The 21,064-nt window shown below is 29.8% G+C and overlaps 1 protein-coding gene across 3 annotated transcripts; it reads right to left on the bottom strand.

The window, feature by feature from the left end:
• Window positions 1–549: 549 nt before the first annotated feature.
• Rudimentary (carbamoyl-phosphate synthetase 2, aspartate transcarbamylase, and dihydroorotase rudimentary) lies at window positions 550–20,818 on the bottom strand. 3 transcript variants are annotated; one of them, XM_070307650.1, is made up of 26 exons: window positions 20,482–20,818; window positions 18,786–18,924; window positions 18,156–18,438; window positions 17,514–17,839; window positions 16,694–17,267; window positions 16,189–16,422; window positions 15,223–15,867; window positions 14,497–15,049; window positions 13,772–14,147; window positions 13,153–13,579; window positions 12,730–12,928; window positions 12,139–12,290; window positions 11,747–11,860; window positions 10,570–10,821; window positions 9,143–9,394; window positions 7,953–8,117; window positions 7,609–7,773; window positions 7,136–7,307; window positions 6,562–6,677; window positions 5,367–5,778; window positions 4,615–4,919; window positions 4,140–4,281; window positions 3,739–3,809; window positions 2,438–2,616; window positions 1,423–1,627; window positions 550–1,069 (listed from the first exon to the last, which is right to left on the bottom strand). In XM_070307650.1, the coding sequence occupies exons 1-26, from the start codon at window positions 20,600–20,602 to the stop codon at window positions 854–856; spliced, it is 6,795 nt and encodes a 2,264-aa protein (XP_070163751.1). In that variant the 5' UTR covers window positions 20,603–20,818; the 3' UTR covers window positions 550–853. The 3 variants fall into 3 exon arrangements, with proteins under 3 accessions (XP_070163751.1, XP_070163752.1, XP_070163753.1); XM_070307651.1 differs by lacking the exons at window positions 17,514–17,839; window positions 18,156–18,438 and having other exon boundaries at window positions 20,482–20,815; XM_070307652.1 differs by lacking the exons at window positions 18,156–18,438; window positions 18,786–18,924; window positions 20,482–20,818 and having other exon boundaries at window positions 17,653–17,739.
• Window positions 20,819–21,064: the final 246 nt, after the last annotated feature.

The raw sequence follows: 21,064 nt of genomic DNA, 5'->3' as shown, positions 1-21,064 counted from the left end.
AGATATTTTAAATATGTAGAAGATATTTACAATAAATTGCTTTCAATTGTAAATATGTAAAAATTAAATTGGAATTTTCAAATTCAGCATACATAACATTTTTTTGTTGTAGTCAAATTTCAAATTAAAATTAAAATCAAATCAAAAAGAAAGGCTAAAACCCGCGTAGAATCTGTACAAATTAGCGGACAATGTCCAAACGCTATATTGTTACATATATATTGTCGATGATTTACAATACATGGTTCCACAGTCGATGGTATAGGGTTTAAGTTAAAATTTTATCTATTAAAAGTTAATAATTTTCTTTACATTTTTTATATTAACAAAATTTTTTCGAAAAATTTCATTACAGCAGATACATATATAAAAATTTCTCTTCATTATTTTATAGCATACATACAAAAATTTCTAATACATTTGTAAATTATTACTGGTAAGAATTATACTGTATAAATTACACTATGCGTATAATATATATATATATATATATATATATATATATATATATATATATATATATATATATATTTATACATTATGCAATATTATTTATGTATTAATATGTTATTTAATAAAAAATGAAAAATAGAAATTATTTCAAGAAGGAGTTCATCGTTTCACAAAGAAAATTTATATAAAATTACAATTTACGGTTAACGTAATATGTTGTTAGAATTGTCGCTACGCGATTTTAGTGAACTTCTTTATAAATCTTGTCGCTAAATCACTTGTCGCGATAGTGAAAGATCGGAATTTAGCTCTTGGCTTTTACGCACGCATCATAGTACAATTGAAATTGTGGAATTTAAATGTTTCTTTAGATGAATCTTCTCTTTAATTTTTAAGTTTTTTAATCCATAGAAGACAGGTTATATTTTCCGAGCACTATGGCTAATAATGCCATGCGCACGTAGAGTCCATTTTCAGATTGTCGAAAATAAAAGGCCCGTGGATCTGAATCGAATTCTGTACTTATCTCAAAGACACGTGGCAGAGGGTGCATTACTATCATTCCTTCCTTTGCGCGAGACATCAATTGCGGGGTAACAATAAAGTGTCCGCACATCTGTTATATGTAATAATTTTGTAAAATTATAATATTATACAAAGCTAGTTTAAAAGTAGTTATAATATAAAGTATGAAGTTTAACTCTAGATAAAATTGTAATTATTAATTATATATGTAATGTTAGTAATTTCTAATTGTTAATAATTAAATATCATTTTTCGTCTCTCCCTCTCTCTCTCTCTCTTTAATCCATACACATAATTTTAAATAAAAGAATGATTATTTTTTAAAGGAAATGCTAGACATATTACTTATTAAAAGCACTAATTGCGCTTACAGAAGACACGCGATGCAAGGGAATGGATGTGTAATGTTAAAGAAATTCGAATAAAATGGCTAAAAAGACCCACCTGATCATATTCCTCTTGTGTGACAAAACGCTCGCGTTGTATTCGTGTCATGTAAAGAACATCGGTAATGGGCAGAGCATCCTCTAAGGTTGAGAACCGCTTTTGGAAAACTTGACGTTCAGTCACGTAATTAACAATATGATCTGGCATATCTAGACCAGGTGGACTCACATAGCAAAGATCCACCTCATACAGAGTCAGCAACCTGCATCAACGTTAGGATTTAACAAATGATGTGTGTAAAAGGAAAATATTTTTAATCCGATAAATGATTATAGGCACGAGAGATAATTGGCCCACGTAATAACCAAAATTACATAATTTTAGAATTTATGCTCGCGAATAAATTTAACATTTCTTTAATAATTCCGTTAGTTACAATCATATATATTATATTCTTTTATTACGATACTATATCTCTCTACGATATATTTGAAAAATTTATATTTTGAATTTAAATTTTGTTATTATAAAAACGTATTTAATATTCTAAAGATTTTTATTTATTTATTGTAAATATTTATCATGCTTGAATTTACTTGGACGTAGCAGTTTTATTTTTACATTATTTTATAACACAGTCTTAATTTTCGTAAGATTTTCTAACAAATTTGAAATTGATTTTTCTTTAACAAAAATATTCAAAAATTTATTATTTCACTTCATTTTCACGTACTAAATATTATGAATATTTTATCAATTGATGATGAGAATATTTTGCAAACACATTCAGGATTAACGTAATCAAATGTATTTTTTATAAGACTAATTTAAATCTAATTTCAATTTAAAATCAAGAAACGTATGTGCGTGTGATATCGTTTATAATATTAAAATGCACCATATACTCTTACAGATTACAATATTCATAGTTATAAAAAAAAATATTTATAGCTATAGCTAAACAATATTTGATTAATACAGTATAATAATGCATAATAATTTCATTTCTCGTAATTTCTTATTAACTACTCGGACAATCGGAAATCGAACAAAATGTTTTGATTGCACCAACCTTGCAAGGGAATGGACAGTCCTGCCGTGTTTCAAATCTCCTACCATCGTAATTGTAAGTTTATTTACGGTTCCGAATTTGTCTCTAATTGTAAAAATATCGAGCAACGCTTGTGTTGGATGTTCGCCAACTCCATCACCGGCGTTTAACAATGGTGTTTTACAATGCAGCGCTGCTCTCTGTAAATTATTATTAATATATGGTAAAATATCGGAAAAGTGCATAAAAATATGAAGATATTTCTCGTATTATTAAATTATTATACATATGGAGGCGAAAAATTAGGTTTGTAATTTTTTTTTTTCTCAAATGTTGGTCAAGTTGAAAAAATGGATATTTGGTGGATATTTTTCACTAGTGGAAAGGATATTTATCAATATTTTTAAAATTTTCACGTATCGTTATAAAAGGATAAGACTAGCAACCCCTATTCAATTTTTTATTAGAACTTTTTAACAGGTCGTAACTGTAATCATTTAAAAATATACGTTAGAAAGCTTAATTCCTTTAGAAACTTTTTTATTTCTTTTATTTTTTTCGTAAAATCAATAGTTAAAAAAAAATGCGTTATGCATAACACGGTACTAAATGGCATAGGTTTCGAGTTACAAGAAATTGAGTTTAGAATAAAAAAATAAAACAAAATAAAATTATAGTAAATGTTGGAAAAAATGGAACAAACATAACACAAAAGTATAATACATGGCTATCTCCGGCTATAATACAAGTCTACCCCCCGTTTCATTGATTGGCGTATATGTTTAAATATCTCAGGCATATCTCTGATTGTTTCTGATGATGCTAGTGGAAAATGTCCACCAAATTTCATTTTTTAACTTGTTCAAAATTTGAGAAAAAAATAAAAACTTAATTTTCACTTTCTCCTTTGAGAAGGAGTGTAACTCTTCAGAAAGACCGATATATATATAGAAATCTTCAGAAAGACAGATATATATATATATATATATATATATATATATATATATATATATATATATATTTATATAAGGGAGTTCTTTCATATAAACATACTCTCTTTCTGAAGGGTACAAAAATTTGTAATAATTATTATCCCAGAGATTGTTTAACTGTATTAAGAAAAATAAGTAATATTAAACATTTAAAATTTTAGAAATAAAATCATTAAGAGAGAGATAGTAATTTTGTTAATTATAATTATAATATAATTTAAAAAGCTGTGTTGCGCATCTTTTACACACACACACACACACACACACACACACACACACACACACACACACACACACACAAACTTATTTATGTATAATTTGAATACTCACAGCTACCGCACCCGGTTCCGGATGTCTGAGTACAATCACATCCGCGAGTCCTGCCATAACTGCTATAGAATCTAAAAATAATAATTCAATAAAACTCATTGAATATATATATGATGATTTATAAAAGCTTAAATTATCCATTGTTTTTATAGATTATTTTTCTACACATGTGCAAAAATAATCTATAAAAACAATGCATAATTTAAGCTTTTATAAATCATCATATATTCAATAAGTTTTAGCGAATTATTATATTTATATATATATATTTTGCCCGTCACACACACATATATATATATATATATATGTATGTATGTATAATTATATGTATATAGACATTCTACACCCCAATACACCTTCGAGAAAATTATGTTTTTGTTGCGAAATATTTTTCTACAAACCTTCCAAGGTTTCTCCTTTTTGTACCGACGATGTAAAATCATCCATGTATATCACGCCACCACCAAGACGTTGCATGGCGGCAGCAAAACTACATGATGTTCTCGTGCTGACTTCGTAAAACATGGAAGCCATCATTTCTCCCTAACCATAAATAACATTTATATAATTTCCTTTCAAAGTAAAAAAAAAAAAACAAAAAAAAACAGATTTGTATATTATTTAGAATCAAAACAGTATTATTATAATTCATTCATCATTGTTACGTTTTCAAAATTATTCGTAAAAAAATCTGTTATATGTAGTATAAAAACTTGAATATGTATTTTAAAACAGCAACACGCACATATATAAGATAAATATACAATCAATGTTATCAATGTTTAATATCAATCTATACTATCTCATATATATTCTCTTACAATTTCGTATAATAATATTTATAAATTTTTATAATCCTTAATTATTTTTAATTACCTTTAGAATCTCTAACGGCTGCTTTCTTCTAACAAGATTTCGGAAAGCTTCCGCAAGATGAAATATATCTTTTAATATTTCTCTGTTAAATATGTCTACAGTAAGTATATGGTGTCCGATTAGACTGCTACTTGCATGAAGATTCGGATTACTGTCGCTTTTGTTTCTGGTAACATTGCTAATTGGCGATGGTGAGACAGTCCTTTGAGAGGATAATACCTTAGAATATTCTCTTGTGTCACTATCTGGGGCAAAATGTACATTCGACTTGTGCGATGCCAGTTGCGGGAGATCCGTACACGACTCTAACAATATGGAAAATAAATTTATAATTTTGCATTATATCTTATTGTTTATAATAGAAAGCTATTAAATTGTTTTATTTTTACAGTGACGAGATACGCAATGCAAAAAGTAATATTTGCATTTAGTCTCTAATATATAAATTTTACTTGGTTTAAAAAAATGTTGCTATATCTTAACGTTATTCTACATACACAATATTATATGTATATGTATGTATATAATGTGTACGTATATTCGGTCTCATCAAAAATAAATATATCAATTGGAATATTTCATTGTAATTAGACAAGATAAATTTTTCATTAGAGAATTAATTTTAGAAATGTAATAATATATATATATATATATATATATATATATATATATATATATATATATTAAAACTCTTTCAAGAGATTTTTTATATTATTCATTAGCGAGTACCAATTCTTTTATCATTATCGTACCAATTTGTTCCTCCTCATACCAATCAGCATCTACGTTAGATTTTTCATGATTTGACGATAAAAGACCGTCCGATAGTGGTTTACAGATGGCATCTGTAGATTGACCGGATGTCATCGGTATGTGATGCGTCGGTGGAACTTTTGTCTTGTATTGTATATCCCTAATGTTTTGCCCAAATCCAGGATTTACCAAAACTTTTCCCTCGATGTAAGCGACCTCGCCCCTCAAGACTACTCTATGCACTGAACCGCGAACCTTCATGCCAGCAAAAGGCGTCCATTTTGATTTGCTAAATGGCATTGCTTCCGGAATGATCCATTCGTCATCTAGATCGACCTCGACATATGTGTTACGCTGATCAGGAATAGAAAAGATTCTTTTGGGGTTTCGATATAATCTGTCAATTAGTTCCTGCGCAATAAAAAAATACAATGATTTTTATAGTGATTCAATATTTTTACTTATTTTAACTATTAAATAATCTTATTGTAAACTACAAAAATATTATTTTAATAAAATTAAATTTACGATATTGAAACTATAAATTTAATATGTAATGATTAACAAGAGAGATTTTTCTATTTTTATCATCAGTACCACAAATAAATCTTTATGCGATATGAATAAAAGATTCATCAGAAAATAATGCTTATCTGTAATAGAAGATAAGCGTAAATATACGCAATTGTATTTAAACAAAACTTTAAAAAATTATTTTTTGTTAACAATTTACATAGTTTAACGTCACATAGCGCATAAAGAGGAAATAAAATTTTTATATTAGACACTATTATTAAGTATATATTAATTTTATAATATCTTAATTAGGAAGTTTCTTTCAAAATCTTATCAAGAACACAAAATGAATTTCTGAGAAAATATACTTCCAAGCTTCGATTTATTACGTAAAATTAGAACATAAGTAATCTCCAAATAAAAAAAAAATTATGACAATAATATGTCAATTTTCATAAAAAAAAACGTAGTCGAAGGTTTTTTCTTCACAACAAGCTTATTTTAGGCATATCTCTTATTACATCGTGTTAAATATAAAAATTTTACTCCGAATCAGAGAATGACGTATATATAACAGCCGCGTTCGTTATCGAGAGCAAAATGTTTATCAACATTCTTTATTCGTTACGTCAGCCAAGCGTCGTTGAAAGTTTTACAATATACTTGAAAAGTAAATACCTTCATAGTCAATCTTCCTTCATGCACACTATTAAGTAACAACGGTAGCATTGTTTCCAATCCGGGAAATCCTGGCGGTGGTCTCTCGGAAGTCTTTTCTTGCGCAGTATGTGGAGCTTAAGTACAAATCGGCATTTCAAAATAAAGATGTAAATTATATACATCTCATTTCTAGTTAAAAACTACCTATCTTTTTCAAGTGAATAAATGACACACATACATAAGCAATAATTTTCTAAATTATCAAAACATTCATTTTTATCAGAACGCTAATTCGTTATTATTTCTAAATAAATGCAAGTATCCGATATAATATCAATACCCTAGAACAAAAGGAATATTCTTGTATGTCTTAAAAGCAAAATAAAGTAGATGTTATGTGAACATGAAACATTCATTTTTTTATCTTTGAATTATAGAATAATGTTGATCATTATCATTTCAAGATATTGATGTTTTTATTTTACTTTTAAATTATAGCGCAAATTTAAATATAAAAAGTACAATACAATTTGTGTCACGTAATTATAGTTACAATCAAAATTGGAGAAATAGTGAAAATATCTTTACGTACCATGATCGGTTGCAAAACAATCAATAACATCCAAATTGTCCCAAAGAGCCTGTTGGTCCTCTTTTGTTCCTAGAATAGGTCTTACCTGACCTTTTTTGCTGCCTATCCTATCCAAGTCATCTTGACAAAGGAATAAATGATGCGGACATACCTCGCACGTAACTACCAATCCCTGCAACAATATATATGCAATATATAAATGATTGATATCTTTAGGGAAATACTTTATTATTTAAAATTTAAAAATAATTTTTAAAATATAAATTTAAATATTCGTTTTTAATTTTAAACATTAAAATTAATAATAACATTAAAAAAATTAACTTTTACTTTTATTACCCACTTTTACTACAATATATTATTCCAATTATTGCTGTTTGTTATATTGTATATATTTTTTATATAAGCATTTTTGATTTTATGATTTAATTAGATTTGTTTCTCTTGTTAATAGATGCTGTTAATATACTTACCATTTCTTTCTTAACTTTGCGTATAATTTCTATTTCCTCTTTACGTGCCACGTGACATACGTGAATCGGCCTATTATGCAATTTCGCCAGCAGTAGAACCGCAGCTATAGTTTGTCCTTCCGCATGCACACACAAAGGATATTTTTCAGGCCAGCTTTTGAAGTGCTAAAAAAAAAAAAACCAGTTTTACATTATACAAATGTTAATATAAATTTTACAATAATTACATATTACGAAAAACACAAATATATACACTATATAAATAAATAAACTAGACTTGCTAAAACGCAAACACGCATATGTACATATATTGACACACACAATCTGTTTCATATTTCTTATACCTTAATCCAAATAGTAAGATCCGTGAGACGTAGTGTCGTAAATGTTTCGTTCAGATACATTTTCAGAGCGGCAGCGTGCGGTGCTATTTCTCGTACGATATTATAGTTGTCCGATGAGGCGCCAATGAAGAGGGCATAATCGCAATGTGAACCAGCAACAGCACGCTATTACAGTATAGGCAATATAATTAATTTAATCATCTTATAATGGCAAATTATTTAAAATATTTTGTAATTAAAAATTCTCCCAATTTGTGAAACTATTAACAATTTTAGATGAGAAAGTAGTCTTTTTTTTTTTTTTACATAAGCGAAAAATACGCAAAATCTAACTAATTTTAAACTACAATATTTATGTAAGATATCTATTTTTTGTGCGCACTAACAAATAAACATATGTGTGAATAGCTTCTCAATTATACAAAAAATTACTCTTGTTCATATGGCAATAAAAATATCATTTGTTAAGCTATTGTTATTATATAATATCACGATGTTAAAAATTCATCTCGCTCATTCCAGCGATCAGTTTTGATATGATATTTTGATTTTCAAGTTATCGCGTAAACACAGAGAGAAATATCTCATTTGCCCTTTTGAAATACTTTTTACATGTTACGGTCATCTCTTCTCTTAGCCATTCGTAGTTTAATAATCTCGAATACTTATAAGTAAAATGCTTTGTTTATGATGATCTAATTACATTATGTCATAATAAGACAAATAAGTTTCAAATAATCAAAAGTTTTAAAAGTTTCAGAATTTAGCACATACATGTTTTCCTCGGTATTAGGAAGCATATTAAAAGTCTTGATGTTTTTTTTTACTATGCTCAACATTACACATCCAGTAAATGATAATTGCGAGAACATATACAGCGAGATACATATGCAAATTTATGTATTTAATTCTAATTATGAAAATTGCTTTAGTTATTGCGCATTGTGTATTTTTACCAAGAATGCATAGAATATAATTCGTAAATAATATACAATACATATATTACATATGTATATTTATATCTACGAGAGCGAGAGAGAGAGAGAGAGAGAGAGAGATTTCTTTTCTTATCTGATATAAAAAAAAATCGTGTTTGTAATTTTTTTACATCAATGTAAAAAAAAATTGTTAAACGATTTCTCACATATTATATAAAAATAAATGTTGCTGGAAAATGTATAAATTCTTACTTCTTTGGCAATGGCAAAAGTCTGATGGTCCACTACTGCTGGATTGGTATTGGGCATTGCAAAAATCATTGTAATGCCTCCGGCGAGCGCTGCCGCGGTACAAGAAGCAAAGTCCTCCTTGTGAACCGCTCCAGGATCACGAGTATGTACATGCACGTCAATGAGGCCGGGTAGTCTGATCATCCTGCGCGACGACATACAATCGGTATATGTTTTCATCCGCGGTGCTTTTCCACCAATCATTCTCATTGCCTGTACAGAGAATGAAAGATTACATATACATATATAAAAAATTGTACGTTGTCATTTGCCATAAATGCATACTTATATTACACGATTACATAATCTATTTATAAGTAATGCAAATAATAAGTGATCGCGCGTATATAGCGATCATTATATAAAAGATGTATTTGAATAATTAGCGAGATATATTGTGTCTTCTGATAGAAAATTATTTACGCGAAAATGAGTTAAAAATTAATATTCTTCTTCTTATTGTACAATTCTAACATACTATAAGCGTCATTATTTTTTACAAAAAAAAATTTATATTAGAATAAATTTTAATAAAGGTACTGATTTTTTCTTTTACAAAAAATTTATTTTTTCTAATATCTTATGAAAAAACTAATTGAGCATATATTATTAACGTTATCTGTATTTCGCAACGTGGTTGCGCCACGTCAAGAAAACTAATTATCTTTTTAGCTGTTTAAATAAAAGAGATTTAATCAATAATGATTAAAGAAAGTATCAATAATTTTGAAACAATTATTTTTACTATTTTATATATAGAACTTTTAATAGAAATATTACATTTGTTTAAATAAAATTTATGCGCGCCTGTCGTAATTTTATTACGATATGATTAGAGAATATGATTAGTTAGATTTTAATGGCAATAAAAGATGGTATATATTATGCATTTTTATGACAGAAAATCCCAAGAGATATTTTTGGAATATCAACATATAAGAATATTAGATATAGATTTGAAATAAACTTTAATTTTTAATTATAAAATGTTTCTTTCTGTTGTATAAACGATGATATCTTGCGTTTTGTGTTTTAATAAAAATTAAGAGATGCTCTATTAATATAATCTTAAAATATATAATTTTTAACAATGTAAACTTTGTACTTAATATACAATGCGAGCCAAATTATACGAGCGAAAATGAGTAATACAATCTTATTTATTAAAAAAAATCTTTGATCACTGACGTAAGAGTGATATAGAATGTAGTTTTAAACGAAGAAGTAATGGTGTTACCTTAAGCTAATTTTAGTCATTATGTTTAATCGAATATTTTATTTTTCGAAATATATTTGGCTGCTAAAATTTATCGTTTATACATATTTAATACTTACACATACAATATTTTATATTTAATATTTTTGCAGGTTCGAATTTAAATACTTACCTCGACCAAAAGTTTCGCACATTTAACATCTGTAATCAAAGGTACAGAATAATCGATTGCTAGCCTTCTCGTTCGATAACCGTGTGTAATCATAAAATTGGAAACGCGTCGAACACCACCGTTTTTTATTGACAGATTAATCACAAGATCAAATTGCTTTGTTGACAAAAGGTCAGCGAGATGTCCAAGTTCGTTCGGACTAGAATCCTCGTTCACGGCGATATTTTCAAACATCCATTGCACTGATTCTACCTGTATTACAGAAACTCATTATAAGATAGAACAATAAAAAAAGTTAAGATAATTGCTTATAATTATGAATACTCATAAATTATGATAAACGTACGAGATAATCTTTAAAGTATATATAGGAAAGTAGAATAAAATCGGGCATCTTTCTGGATTTGTCTTTCTACAAAAAATCTGAGAGTAAAAAAAATTTTGCCGACCATTAGTAGGGTTTTAATGAACCTTAAAAGCTATGAGAAAATAAAGTTAGTTGCTGAAAAAAAAATTTTTGGTTACAAAAAATAACAAGATTTTGTGGAGAAGTCAAAGTACCCGGTTTTGTCCTACCGGTAGAGTAAAACCGGGTACCCATTCGAAAATATGCAAAACACACCGTGTAATTACAAAATCTAAATATAAAGATATTCTATTGACAGAAATCACAAATAAAAAAATCCTCTTGACTTCTCCACAAAATCTTGTTATTCTTGATATCTAAAAATTTTTTTTTTCAGCGATTAGCTTCATTTTCTCATAGTTTAAAGTTCACTAAAGACTAGTAACGGTCGGCAAAATTTTTTTTACTCTCAGATTTTTTATACAAAGACAAATCCAAAAAGGTACCCGGTTCTACCCTACTTTCCCCTATATGATATCTCTTCGATAAAATATTTTTCCTACGAAATTGCGAGAGAAGTAAATCTATTATATCATATATTATATCATACTATTTTGTAACTTTTAAATTGCAGAAAATTATTTGGAGAAAACAATTAATCAATCATCTTTTTCATAAATATTTCATTTTTTAAAATCATCTTTGTAAATATAATATGTAAATATGTATAATTATATCTTTTTATGTATGTAATTGTGCACGTAAAAGTGATTGAATATTCACATATATTCAAAAGGATGTAATAATTAGTATAAATACTTTTTTACTTACTTCAACTCTACCACGATCATTATTAGTATAGAAATCGGCGGTACCCATGCTGCCATATAATTTGTATCCCATGTTCTTCAAATTTTTGATAGACTCGTACAATTCTTTTTTATGCTGAAATGTGTGTGAAATCGATTATTTTTATCTTTATTGAAAAACGTATCTCTTAATTTACTGCATTATCGTAATAAGAGATTTTCATTAAAAATATTATTAATATTATAAATCTCCAAAAAAGTAAAATATATATATTTCCAAAACAAATATATATTTTACTTGTTATATACATATATTAATGCACCAAGTATGTATAAAGTATATATCTATAAAATTTATTTATCATTTATTAAGTAAAAACAAGACACAATTTCTCTCATATACAATCTATTTACCTCATGACTTCCTATAGACAGGAAGATACTTCTTTGAGGAATGTGAAAACCGGTGCTTATCATGGCTTTCAAATAAGCTTCGTAGCGATTTTCACCAAAACAGGCTACTTCTCCAGTAGATACCATTTCGACACCCAGCATCACATCAGCACCTTTAATTGAACCGTACAGATAATAATGCAGAGAATAATACGGTAATGTTTATTTAAAATATATTGTATAACGATTTTAGAGAATGATGGAAAGAAGAAATGCGTGCGTATGTTGCATGATACAAAATAGAATCGTGAAAAGTGTTAACAGTTACTAATTTGTTTAAAAACATGTGAATAGTATTTTATTTGAGCAATAAATTTAAATAACTTGAAAAACACGAGCTTAAACTAATAAAGGGCAATTTGATAGAGAAATTAAATAAACAAAAAGAAGTAAATTTATCTGACAAAAATATGAAGAAACAACGTGAAATGTATAGAAGATGCAAGAAGATGTATAAAAAAAATAATATATAGTATATTAAATATATATGCTACTTAAGTACAAATTTTTTTGTAAAAATTGCATATATACATAAATGGCCGAAACTCTTACCAGCAAGACGGGAAAAAGAAAATTGCGGCACTTTCACTCCAACCTTTCCGCAGCCAGCTAAAACGTCTACAGTCTCAATTTTTTTACCGACGATTAAACGAGTTGCTGTCGCGACAAAGTCATGATCTAAGGTTTTCGAGACAAAAGGAAAAGATCTGGATACTCTTACATTACACTCGATCACTTTTAATTTATTCTCCTGTATAAATAAAGATATTATTAATTTATTAGTTTCCGTTAAAAATAAATTTGTACAATAAAAATACGAAATTAATACGTAATTGAAATAGTGAAAAAAGAAGATAAAATAGATAGTATTAAGTTGTTATTATATTAAAAAAATATATAATTAATATTAAAATCATATTTGTCTTTTTTATTTGATCAATCTTTAAACACACGTAAAAACTTAGCAATATCTACCTTCGCAATTAGTTGCATGTTGAAAGGACCGATGATACCTAAAGATTTCGCCACTTCTTTTGAAATTTTTTTTATTTCCATCAGAGTTTCCGTATTAATATCCTCTGGTGGCGTTACTAATGTAGCGTCTCCTGAATGAACACCGGCATTTTCAACATGTTCAGATACTGCCATGCAATATATCTCTTCTTCATAAGCAACGGCATCGACGTCGATTTCTTTCGCGTGGAGAATAAATTCCGATATCACTACAGGATGCTCCTTGCTAACTTCGCTCGCACTTTCCAAATAAGACATGAGCTCTTGATTTGAACAGGCAACATTCATTGCGGCTCCGCTTAACACATACGAAGGCCGAACAAGGCATGGATAGCCAACTTCCTCGCAAAATTCAATAGCGGATTTCAAATTTGTCAATTCTTTCCATCTAAAACGAGAAACAATCGCAAATAGGATTGTGCAATAAATATAAATTTTCATATAAACACCATTAAAAAAAAAAAAAAAAAAAAAAAAAAAAAAAAAAAAAAAAACACTTTTCATATATTAAAAATCGAACTGCTAAAATTTGGCGAAAAAAGTCAATTAATTAGTGTACACATATTTACTGCGCGCATACCTTGGTTGCGATATCTTGATGCTATCGAGCATACGAGAAAATTTAAAACGGTTTTCGGCGCGATCGACGGACTCTGGCGATGTTCCAAGGATTTGAGCCCCTTGTCTGTGCAGATCCATGGCAATATTGTTTGGTAGCTGTCCACCCATCGACAATATTATACCTTCTGGGCTCTCATAATCATATATGTCCATTACCACCTCGAAGGAGATTTCCTCAAAGTACAATCTATCGCTCATGTCATAGTCTGTACTGACTGTTTCTGGATTGTAATTGACCATTATTGTCTTACGTTCAAGATTTCGCAATTCGCGTAGGCAACTCACAGCACACCAATCAAATTCTACTGAGCTGCCAATTCTGTATACTCCGGAACCTAAGAAAAGGAATAATATATTATATTTTCTAATCTTTGTAACAATATATCAGTTTAACTTAATATTAAATTTATTGTTTAATCATATTTATATCAATAATCATATATTTATATTTATATCAATAATCAATAATATAAAGTTAATCATCAGTCGCACGTCATATCCCTTTTACATATAAGTAATCATAAAAAAAGTCATAATAATAAAAGAGTTTTTTCTAATTTAATTGAATACATACACGATGTTAAATTAGCAAAATTTATCTTTTTTATTAAGAAAAGTTTTGTTTGTTGCGATTACTTATATATAACGATTAAACAATGATTATATACATATAATACATTGTACCTATCACCATCGTGTATCCGCCAGAAAATTCCACATCGTGGCTAGTGCCATTGTACGTTAAATAAAGATAGTTTGTAGTGGCCGGCCATTCAGCAGCGACTGTATCAATTTGCTTGACCTTTGGTCGAATGTCATACCTCTGTCTTTGTCCTCTGACAGCTAATTCGGAGCTCTTCACAAGGGCGGCAATCTGTTTATCCGAGAAGCCGTTCTGCTTTGTGCCCAGTAGCAAGTCGTGCGAAAGTTTTGTACAATCGATGTTTTCTAAGAGTACATAATTATCGATAATGTTCTTCATTTTTTCTAGAAACCAGCGATCTATTTTGGTGAGCTCGTATAATCGATCGATCGTGTAACCAGCCTTGATCGAAGCAGCGAGGACGAACATTCTTTTGTCAGTCGGCTTCTCCAAATCTTCATCGTTGATCGTCTTCACGTAAGGATCGAAGCCATTCACATTTTCATTAGCCATTCTCAATGCCTTCTGAAAAGCTTCCTCGAATTTACGTCCGATCGCCATTACTTCACCTACGCTCTTCATAGAACTGCCGATCTGAAAAGTATTCGATATCATTTTTATTCAACTAACTTTTATTTTATCGTCACGTTTTCAAAATGTTATATTATATATGTATATACATATATATTATAGATTAAGGAACTATATATATTCTCTCTCTTTCTAATATTGTTTTATAAAGTTAAAATTAAAGAGTTATCCAATACCTTGGTACTGACACGATGAAATTTGCTAAGATCCCATCTGGGTATTTTAACTACACAGTAATCGAGACTCGGCTCAAAACAAGCTGTTGTTTTACCAGTGACAGAATTACGAATATCCGACAAGCGTATTCCAAGAGCTAATTTGGCAGCGACATAAGCCAAAGGATAGCCGGTAGCTTTACTGGCTAAAGCTGAGCTTCTAGACAATCTAGCATTCACCTCGATAATATAATATTCTTCGGAGGAAGGATTGAACGCATATTGAATATTACATTCTCCGACGATGCCGAAATGCTTAATGACCTTAATAGCAGTTGTTCGTAGCATATTGTATTCTTTATTGGACAATGTTTGACTCGGCGCGACGACAATCGATTCACCAGTGTGAATGCCGAGGGGATCGACGTTCTCCATATTGCATACCGTGATACAGTTGTCGTACGCATCACGGACAACCTCGTACTCTACCTCCTTCCAGCCTTGCAATGATTTATCAATTATTAATTGGGTGGAATGAGCTAAAGCTTGTTGCGCTAGCATTCTCAGCTCTTCCTTCGTATTGGCAAAACCTGATCCGAGACCACCGAGCGAGAACGCAGCGCGCGCCATTACAGGATAACCCAATTTTTCAGCGGCTTCTAATGCCTGTTTAAAAAAAAATTATATATATATTTATAAAACAACGTTGACTTGTTAAATATATTTTATTTAAAAAAAAAAAAAAAAAAAAAAAAAAAATTTGGATGCTATTGGAGAATCAAAGATCTCTTAATAATTGATTCAAATATCGCAAATATTTGTTAGCAATCAAAAATTTTATTAATTATACCGAAACACGATATTTTCGTACAAAATTGATATAAGACAATTTGCGCTGTTTATTTCATAAAATTGTAGAAATTTTAGAAAATTATAAGAGATATTTTAATCTATAAAAAAATATTGCCAAATTATTTATACATATACCTCTTGAACAGAATACACGGCAGCACTCGGTGCGACTCTTTCATTTATCTCGCTGACACGATCTGCGAATATCTTTCTGTCTTCAGTTTCTATGATAGATTCGATTGGCGTCCCTAGGATTTTAACATTGTACTTTGCAAACACGCCATTTCTTTCAAGTTCTACGCCGCAATTAAGGGCAGTTTGTCCGCCAAATGTTAATAGTACGCCATCCGGTCTCTCTGATCGTATTACCTAAAACAGATTATTAAAAAAAATATTCTTCTTTTTCTCTTATAAAATAATTTAATATTAAGAAATATATATTAAGTAAATATCCGTATATCTTTGATAAATCCTAGATATCAAATCGAAAATTTACAACTATTTAGAATTAGAACACTTCTGTGTATAATATTAGCAAAAATAAACAGTTAGTTATTGTTATAGTGATTAGTGATAAATCATTAATCAAAAAGTTTAGCTTTTAAATGGTCTTTAATTCTTTAAATATACTTTAGCTTACCTGCTCGACATATTCTGGTGTAATTGGCAAGAAATATACTTTATCGGCCATGCCTTTTGACGTTTGTACAGTGGCGATATTGGGATTTATCAAAAGAGTCTGTATCGATTCTTCTTTTAACGCTTTTATCGCCTGAGAGCCCGAATAATCGAATTCTCCGGCTTGGCCAATGCTAAGTCCTCCTGAGCCCAAAATTAATATTTTCTTTAGTCGTTCGGGTATAATTAGAGTCGAAGATTTGTCGTAGATTAGCTTTTGAGTGAGCCTATCCTTTATAGATATCCAAGGACGACCCTCGATTTCCTTGTCCTTCACGCTCTCCAAGAATACATCGAAGAGACATTCGAGATCCTCAGGTCCTGCCGTGTGTTCCGGATGAAATTGAACGGAGAAATACGGCAGATATGAATGAACTATACCCTCATTGGTATTGTCATTAGTGTTGGTAAAGAGCACCTCCCAATCGGCTGGTAATTGAGCTGCCTCGACGCAAAATCCGTGATTCTGCGAAGTCATATAACAACGTCCGGTACTGTGATGCGTCGCCGGTTGATTGTGACCTCGGTTGCCATAGCTGAAAATGAATGACATTGCTTGTATGACGGTAATCTATTATACTCTGTATCAAATGACAGAAAAATATTTCTACTCTGATGAAAGAATAATAATATTTTAAACAACGATAGAGGAAGGAAATGTCACAAGATCAGAACGTTTGTAGAAAAAAAGTATAATTTATCACATTTTTGAAAATCTGTCTTCCGAGCAGCATTTGCTAATCTGATAAAAATAGCATTGTATGATTTATGTCGTCACATACTTCATTTTATATGTGATACAACCAGCGGCTACGGATAATAATTGATGTCCAAGACATATGCCAAAAATTGGTGTTTTCTTTTTTTGCGAGAGAACCATTCGAATATTTTCGACAGTTACTTCGCACATGCTGGGATCACCTGGACCATTGCTGAGGAATAGACCGTCGTATTCGGCAGCATTCAAATCATAGTTCCATGGTACAACGTCCACACGAGCACCACGTCTTAGCAAACATCTCAATTGATTGTATTTTAATCCACAATCAACCACGCATATACGAGGATATCCATTCGGATTGTATATTGGATATGCGTTTAAAATCGGCTAAAAATAATTATATAAAAAATCATTGTACAAAGATTGTGTGGAAAAAAAAATTGTCTGTATAATGCCATAAAAAACACGAATTAAATTGCATTAATGTCTTTGTAGCTTTATTTAATGTGCAATAGAATATTAATATATTTGTGGCATTAATATTAAATAATTTTTGTTGCTCTATTTAATCACTTTAATCACGATGAACGTGACAAAATTGAATGCCAAAAATTGAAAATTGAAAATCATTCAAAAAAATAATCGAGTGTTTTGAAATTCTATATAATGTAATAATTTTAATATAAAAAAATAATTACATTACCAGAGAAACTTCTGCAACAAGATTTCTCTTGTTGGGATCTTCTATTGGAGGTATTATCGGCAAAGTGATTGAAGGTGGTTGACCAAACATTATCCTACCCAATATAGTACCTTTCTCGCGAATAATTTTTGTCAATGCTCGTGTGTCGATCTCATGTATTCCAGGTACATTTTGTTCTTTCATCCATGCGGATAGCGTCTTGGTTTGCCGCCAATGACTGGGTCGTTCACAAATTTCTCCCACTACTAGCCCAGCGGCCCAAATACGATGGGACTCGAACCAGCTATGTCAAAATTAATATCTTAAAGATTTAGTATTTCCTCTCAAGCATTATTTTCAACATCTCCTTCTCAAACATATATATATATATATATTATTTCTACTTTAATCCATAAACATTCTGCTAAAAATCTAAGATGGTTGTTTGCGCCAATATATTTTTTTAAAACCCGAGAAGAAATGAACTTTGTATGGCTAAATATATATATATATATATATAACATATAAGACGAATTCTTATGCTTCATAGTTTTGATTCGCTCGATCTATATGCGATATATAACGATTAACGATTGTTACTGCGTGAATTCGTTAACGGGCGCTGAATTAAATTTTATTGCGATTACTTACTATGGTATGCCGTTCTCATCTTTCTCGTCACCAAAAACACCGTAATTTCCTATAAGCGGATATGTTAGTACCAGAATTTGAGCGTGGTAAGAAGGATCCGTGAGTGATTCCGAATAACCGACCATACCAGTTTGGAAGACTGTAAAAATAGTAATCGGTTTTATATGTGCATAAAATATATAAATATGTATACATATATAATATATAATACACATCTTTTATTATCTTACTTGTGTAATATTTATGTTTAAACGCAAATCTAATATATCTAAGAGAAATGCATTTCTCAAATAGTCACAATTAAAAGCCTTATAAAAATTTATATAATTTCCATTATATAAATTTCTAATTTTACTTTGCATTGCTCTATCGGAACAAATAAAAAATTTAATACCGTAAAGCATATATCTTATTGCTAGTATTTTATTGATATTATATCTCGTAAGGAAATGTACTCGCGCGGATGTCTCGAGGACTTTGAGTTCGATCAATTTTGATTCATTCTAAAACGTTAAATTGAAAGTTAATAAAATGTAAACACAAGAAATTGCGAAGTCCCATCTATGTGTATATTTAAAATCTATATTATTATTTGTGATTTCACAGAACTTACAATTTAACAAGAAAGAATAACGTTACAATATTATTAAAAAAGATCAATTAATGCTCAATTCTTGTATCAGAATTTATTGTATAACACGGTCGTATTAATTTTTTATTCATTTTTATCGTTACAATATTGCAATCATATGACACGTGTATATAGTATTTAATATTGAAATAATACAGTTACACATTGTTGCAACGTATCACATTCTAAATAGCAAGGTGACGTCAAATGATGTTTTAATTTATCGTTTTATTGACGTTAGAGACGTCGTTAAGACATTATTAAGATGTTATTTGACGCCACCTTGCTACTTGGAATGTTATAAATGGCATTGAAATAACATACAAATATTATATTATAAAAAATTCAATAAATAAAAAATTGAAGACAGTATAAACAAGATCTTTTTATATTAAAAGTTTATAACGGAAAGAATTATAAAATGCGTTCTAATTTGAAAAATTGCGAATAATATTATTCTGTGTAACTGGCACTAAAATAATTTTTATCCTTTCTGCAAAATGACTACATATTATTTTTCTGAGATATAAAAATAAATAATAATATTGTTATATTAGAAATATATATTTGGAAAGTTTCCAAAGCTTAAATGTCAGTACTCTGATTTATTCATTATTTGGACAATATTATTGATTTGATGTGCCTTTAAGAATAATCTGTGTGTTACAGTAAATTAATTTATTGTTTAATTATCACATTTATTTTTATAATAATCGTCAAGATACACCTGTTACAATACTTGTTTTAAAATCTAATTTTTGCATATTTAATATTAAGCAGTAATATTGCTCGTAAATATATATTTAAAATAAAATATGCAAAAACTATTTGTAAGTTGTAAGAATCAAGGGAACAAAAATAATGCCACTGCAATTTATTACTATTTATAATATAAATATCGATAAGTGTCTCTCATTTCGCAACAAAAGCGAGCTTATCTCGTAAGAAACGTGCATAATACTTTCGGAACCACATGCAAGAAGTTGATTCTTGGAGAGCAGCTTGCACGTGTACGCGTATAACTCCGACTTGTAAAAACGGAGCACATATTTCATACGAACTCACCAATTTCCCCATCAACGGATACATCGGCACCAAAATATTTTCCTAAAAAAATATTACCGTCCTCTAAAAGAAGGTAACTATCACTCGAGCCATTGGGCCCAATGGATGCGTAGCTGGGCATTTTAAATTTTTGTCGCGTGTTTTCTACGCACGTGCTGCCGACACACTGTGTGCGTCGCGAGCCGGGAACCGGGAACACGTTTTTAGTATATTAAGCGTTTAATGGCTGCCCCTAGAGAGCCTCTAGGAGAGAGAGGCGCCAATCCAACCAACCTTCTCGCGATTGGCTGGCATAATATATTTGGTCGTTGCGACGCCAATGCAAAGCAGATGGGATACGAATTCTCGGACCGAAAATATCAAATATTTAGGATTATATTACACATTATATTTTGTAATACGCGTAACATAATCTTAAACATTTTTGATATCGTCGTTTCGAGAATTCGTATCCCATCTGCTCTGCAATTGCATTGGCGTCGCGATGACCAAATTGGAACATATATTATGCCAGCCAATCACGAAATGGCTGGTTGGCGCCTCTCGCTCCTAGAGACTCTCTAGCTGCCCCTACAAAGCGATA

The sequence above is a fragment of the Polyergus mexicanus genome, unplaced genomic scaffold (genome assembly GCF_030449975.1).
Source record: "Polyergus mexicanus isolate NDT 795.1 unplaced genomic scaffold, iyPolMexi1.0 SCAF_14, whole genome shotgun sequence".
NCBI lineage: Eukaryota > Metazoa > Arthropoda > Insecta > Hymenoptera > Formicidae > Polyergus > Polyergus mexicanus.
The sequence above is the reverse complement of the archived record's forward strand: the minus strand, read 5'-3'. Positions and strand labels throughout refer to the sequence as shown.

Coding starts and splice junctions, on each gene's coding strand:
- Rudimentary (XM_070307650.1), bottom strand. CDS start 20,602: ATGCCCAGCTACGCATCCATTGGGCCCAATGGCTCGAGTGATAGTTAC. Junction 17,840..18,155: donor TTGTTGCAGAAGTTTCTCTG/GTAATGTAATTA, acceptor AATTATTTTTAG/CCGATTTTAAACGCATATCC. Junction 8,118..9,142: donor CTTTTGCCATTGCCAAAGAA/GTAAGAATTTAT, acceptor ATACTGTAATAG/CGTGCTGTTGCTGGTTCACA.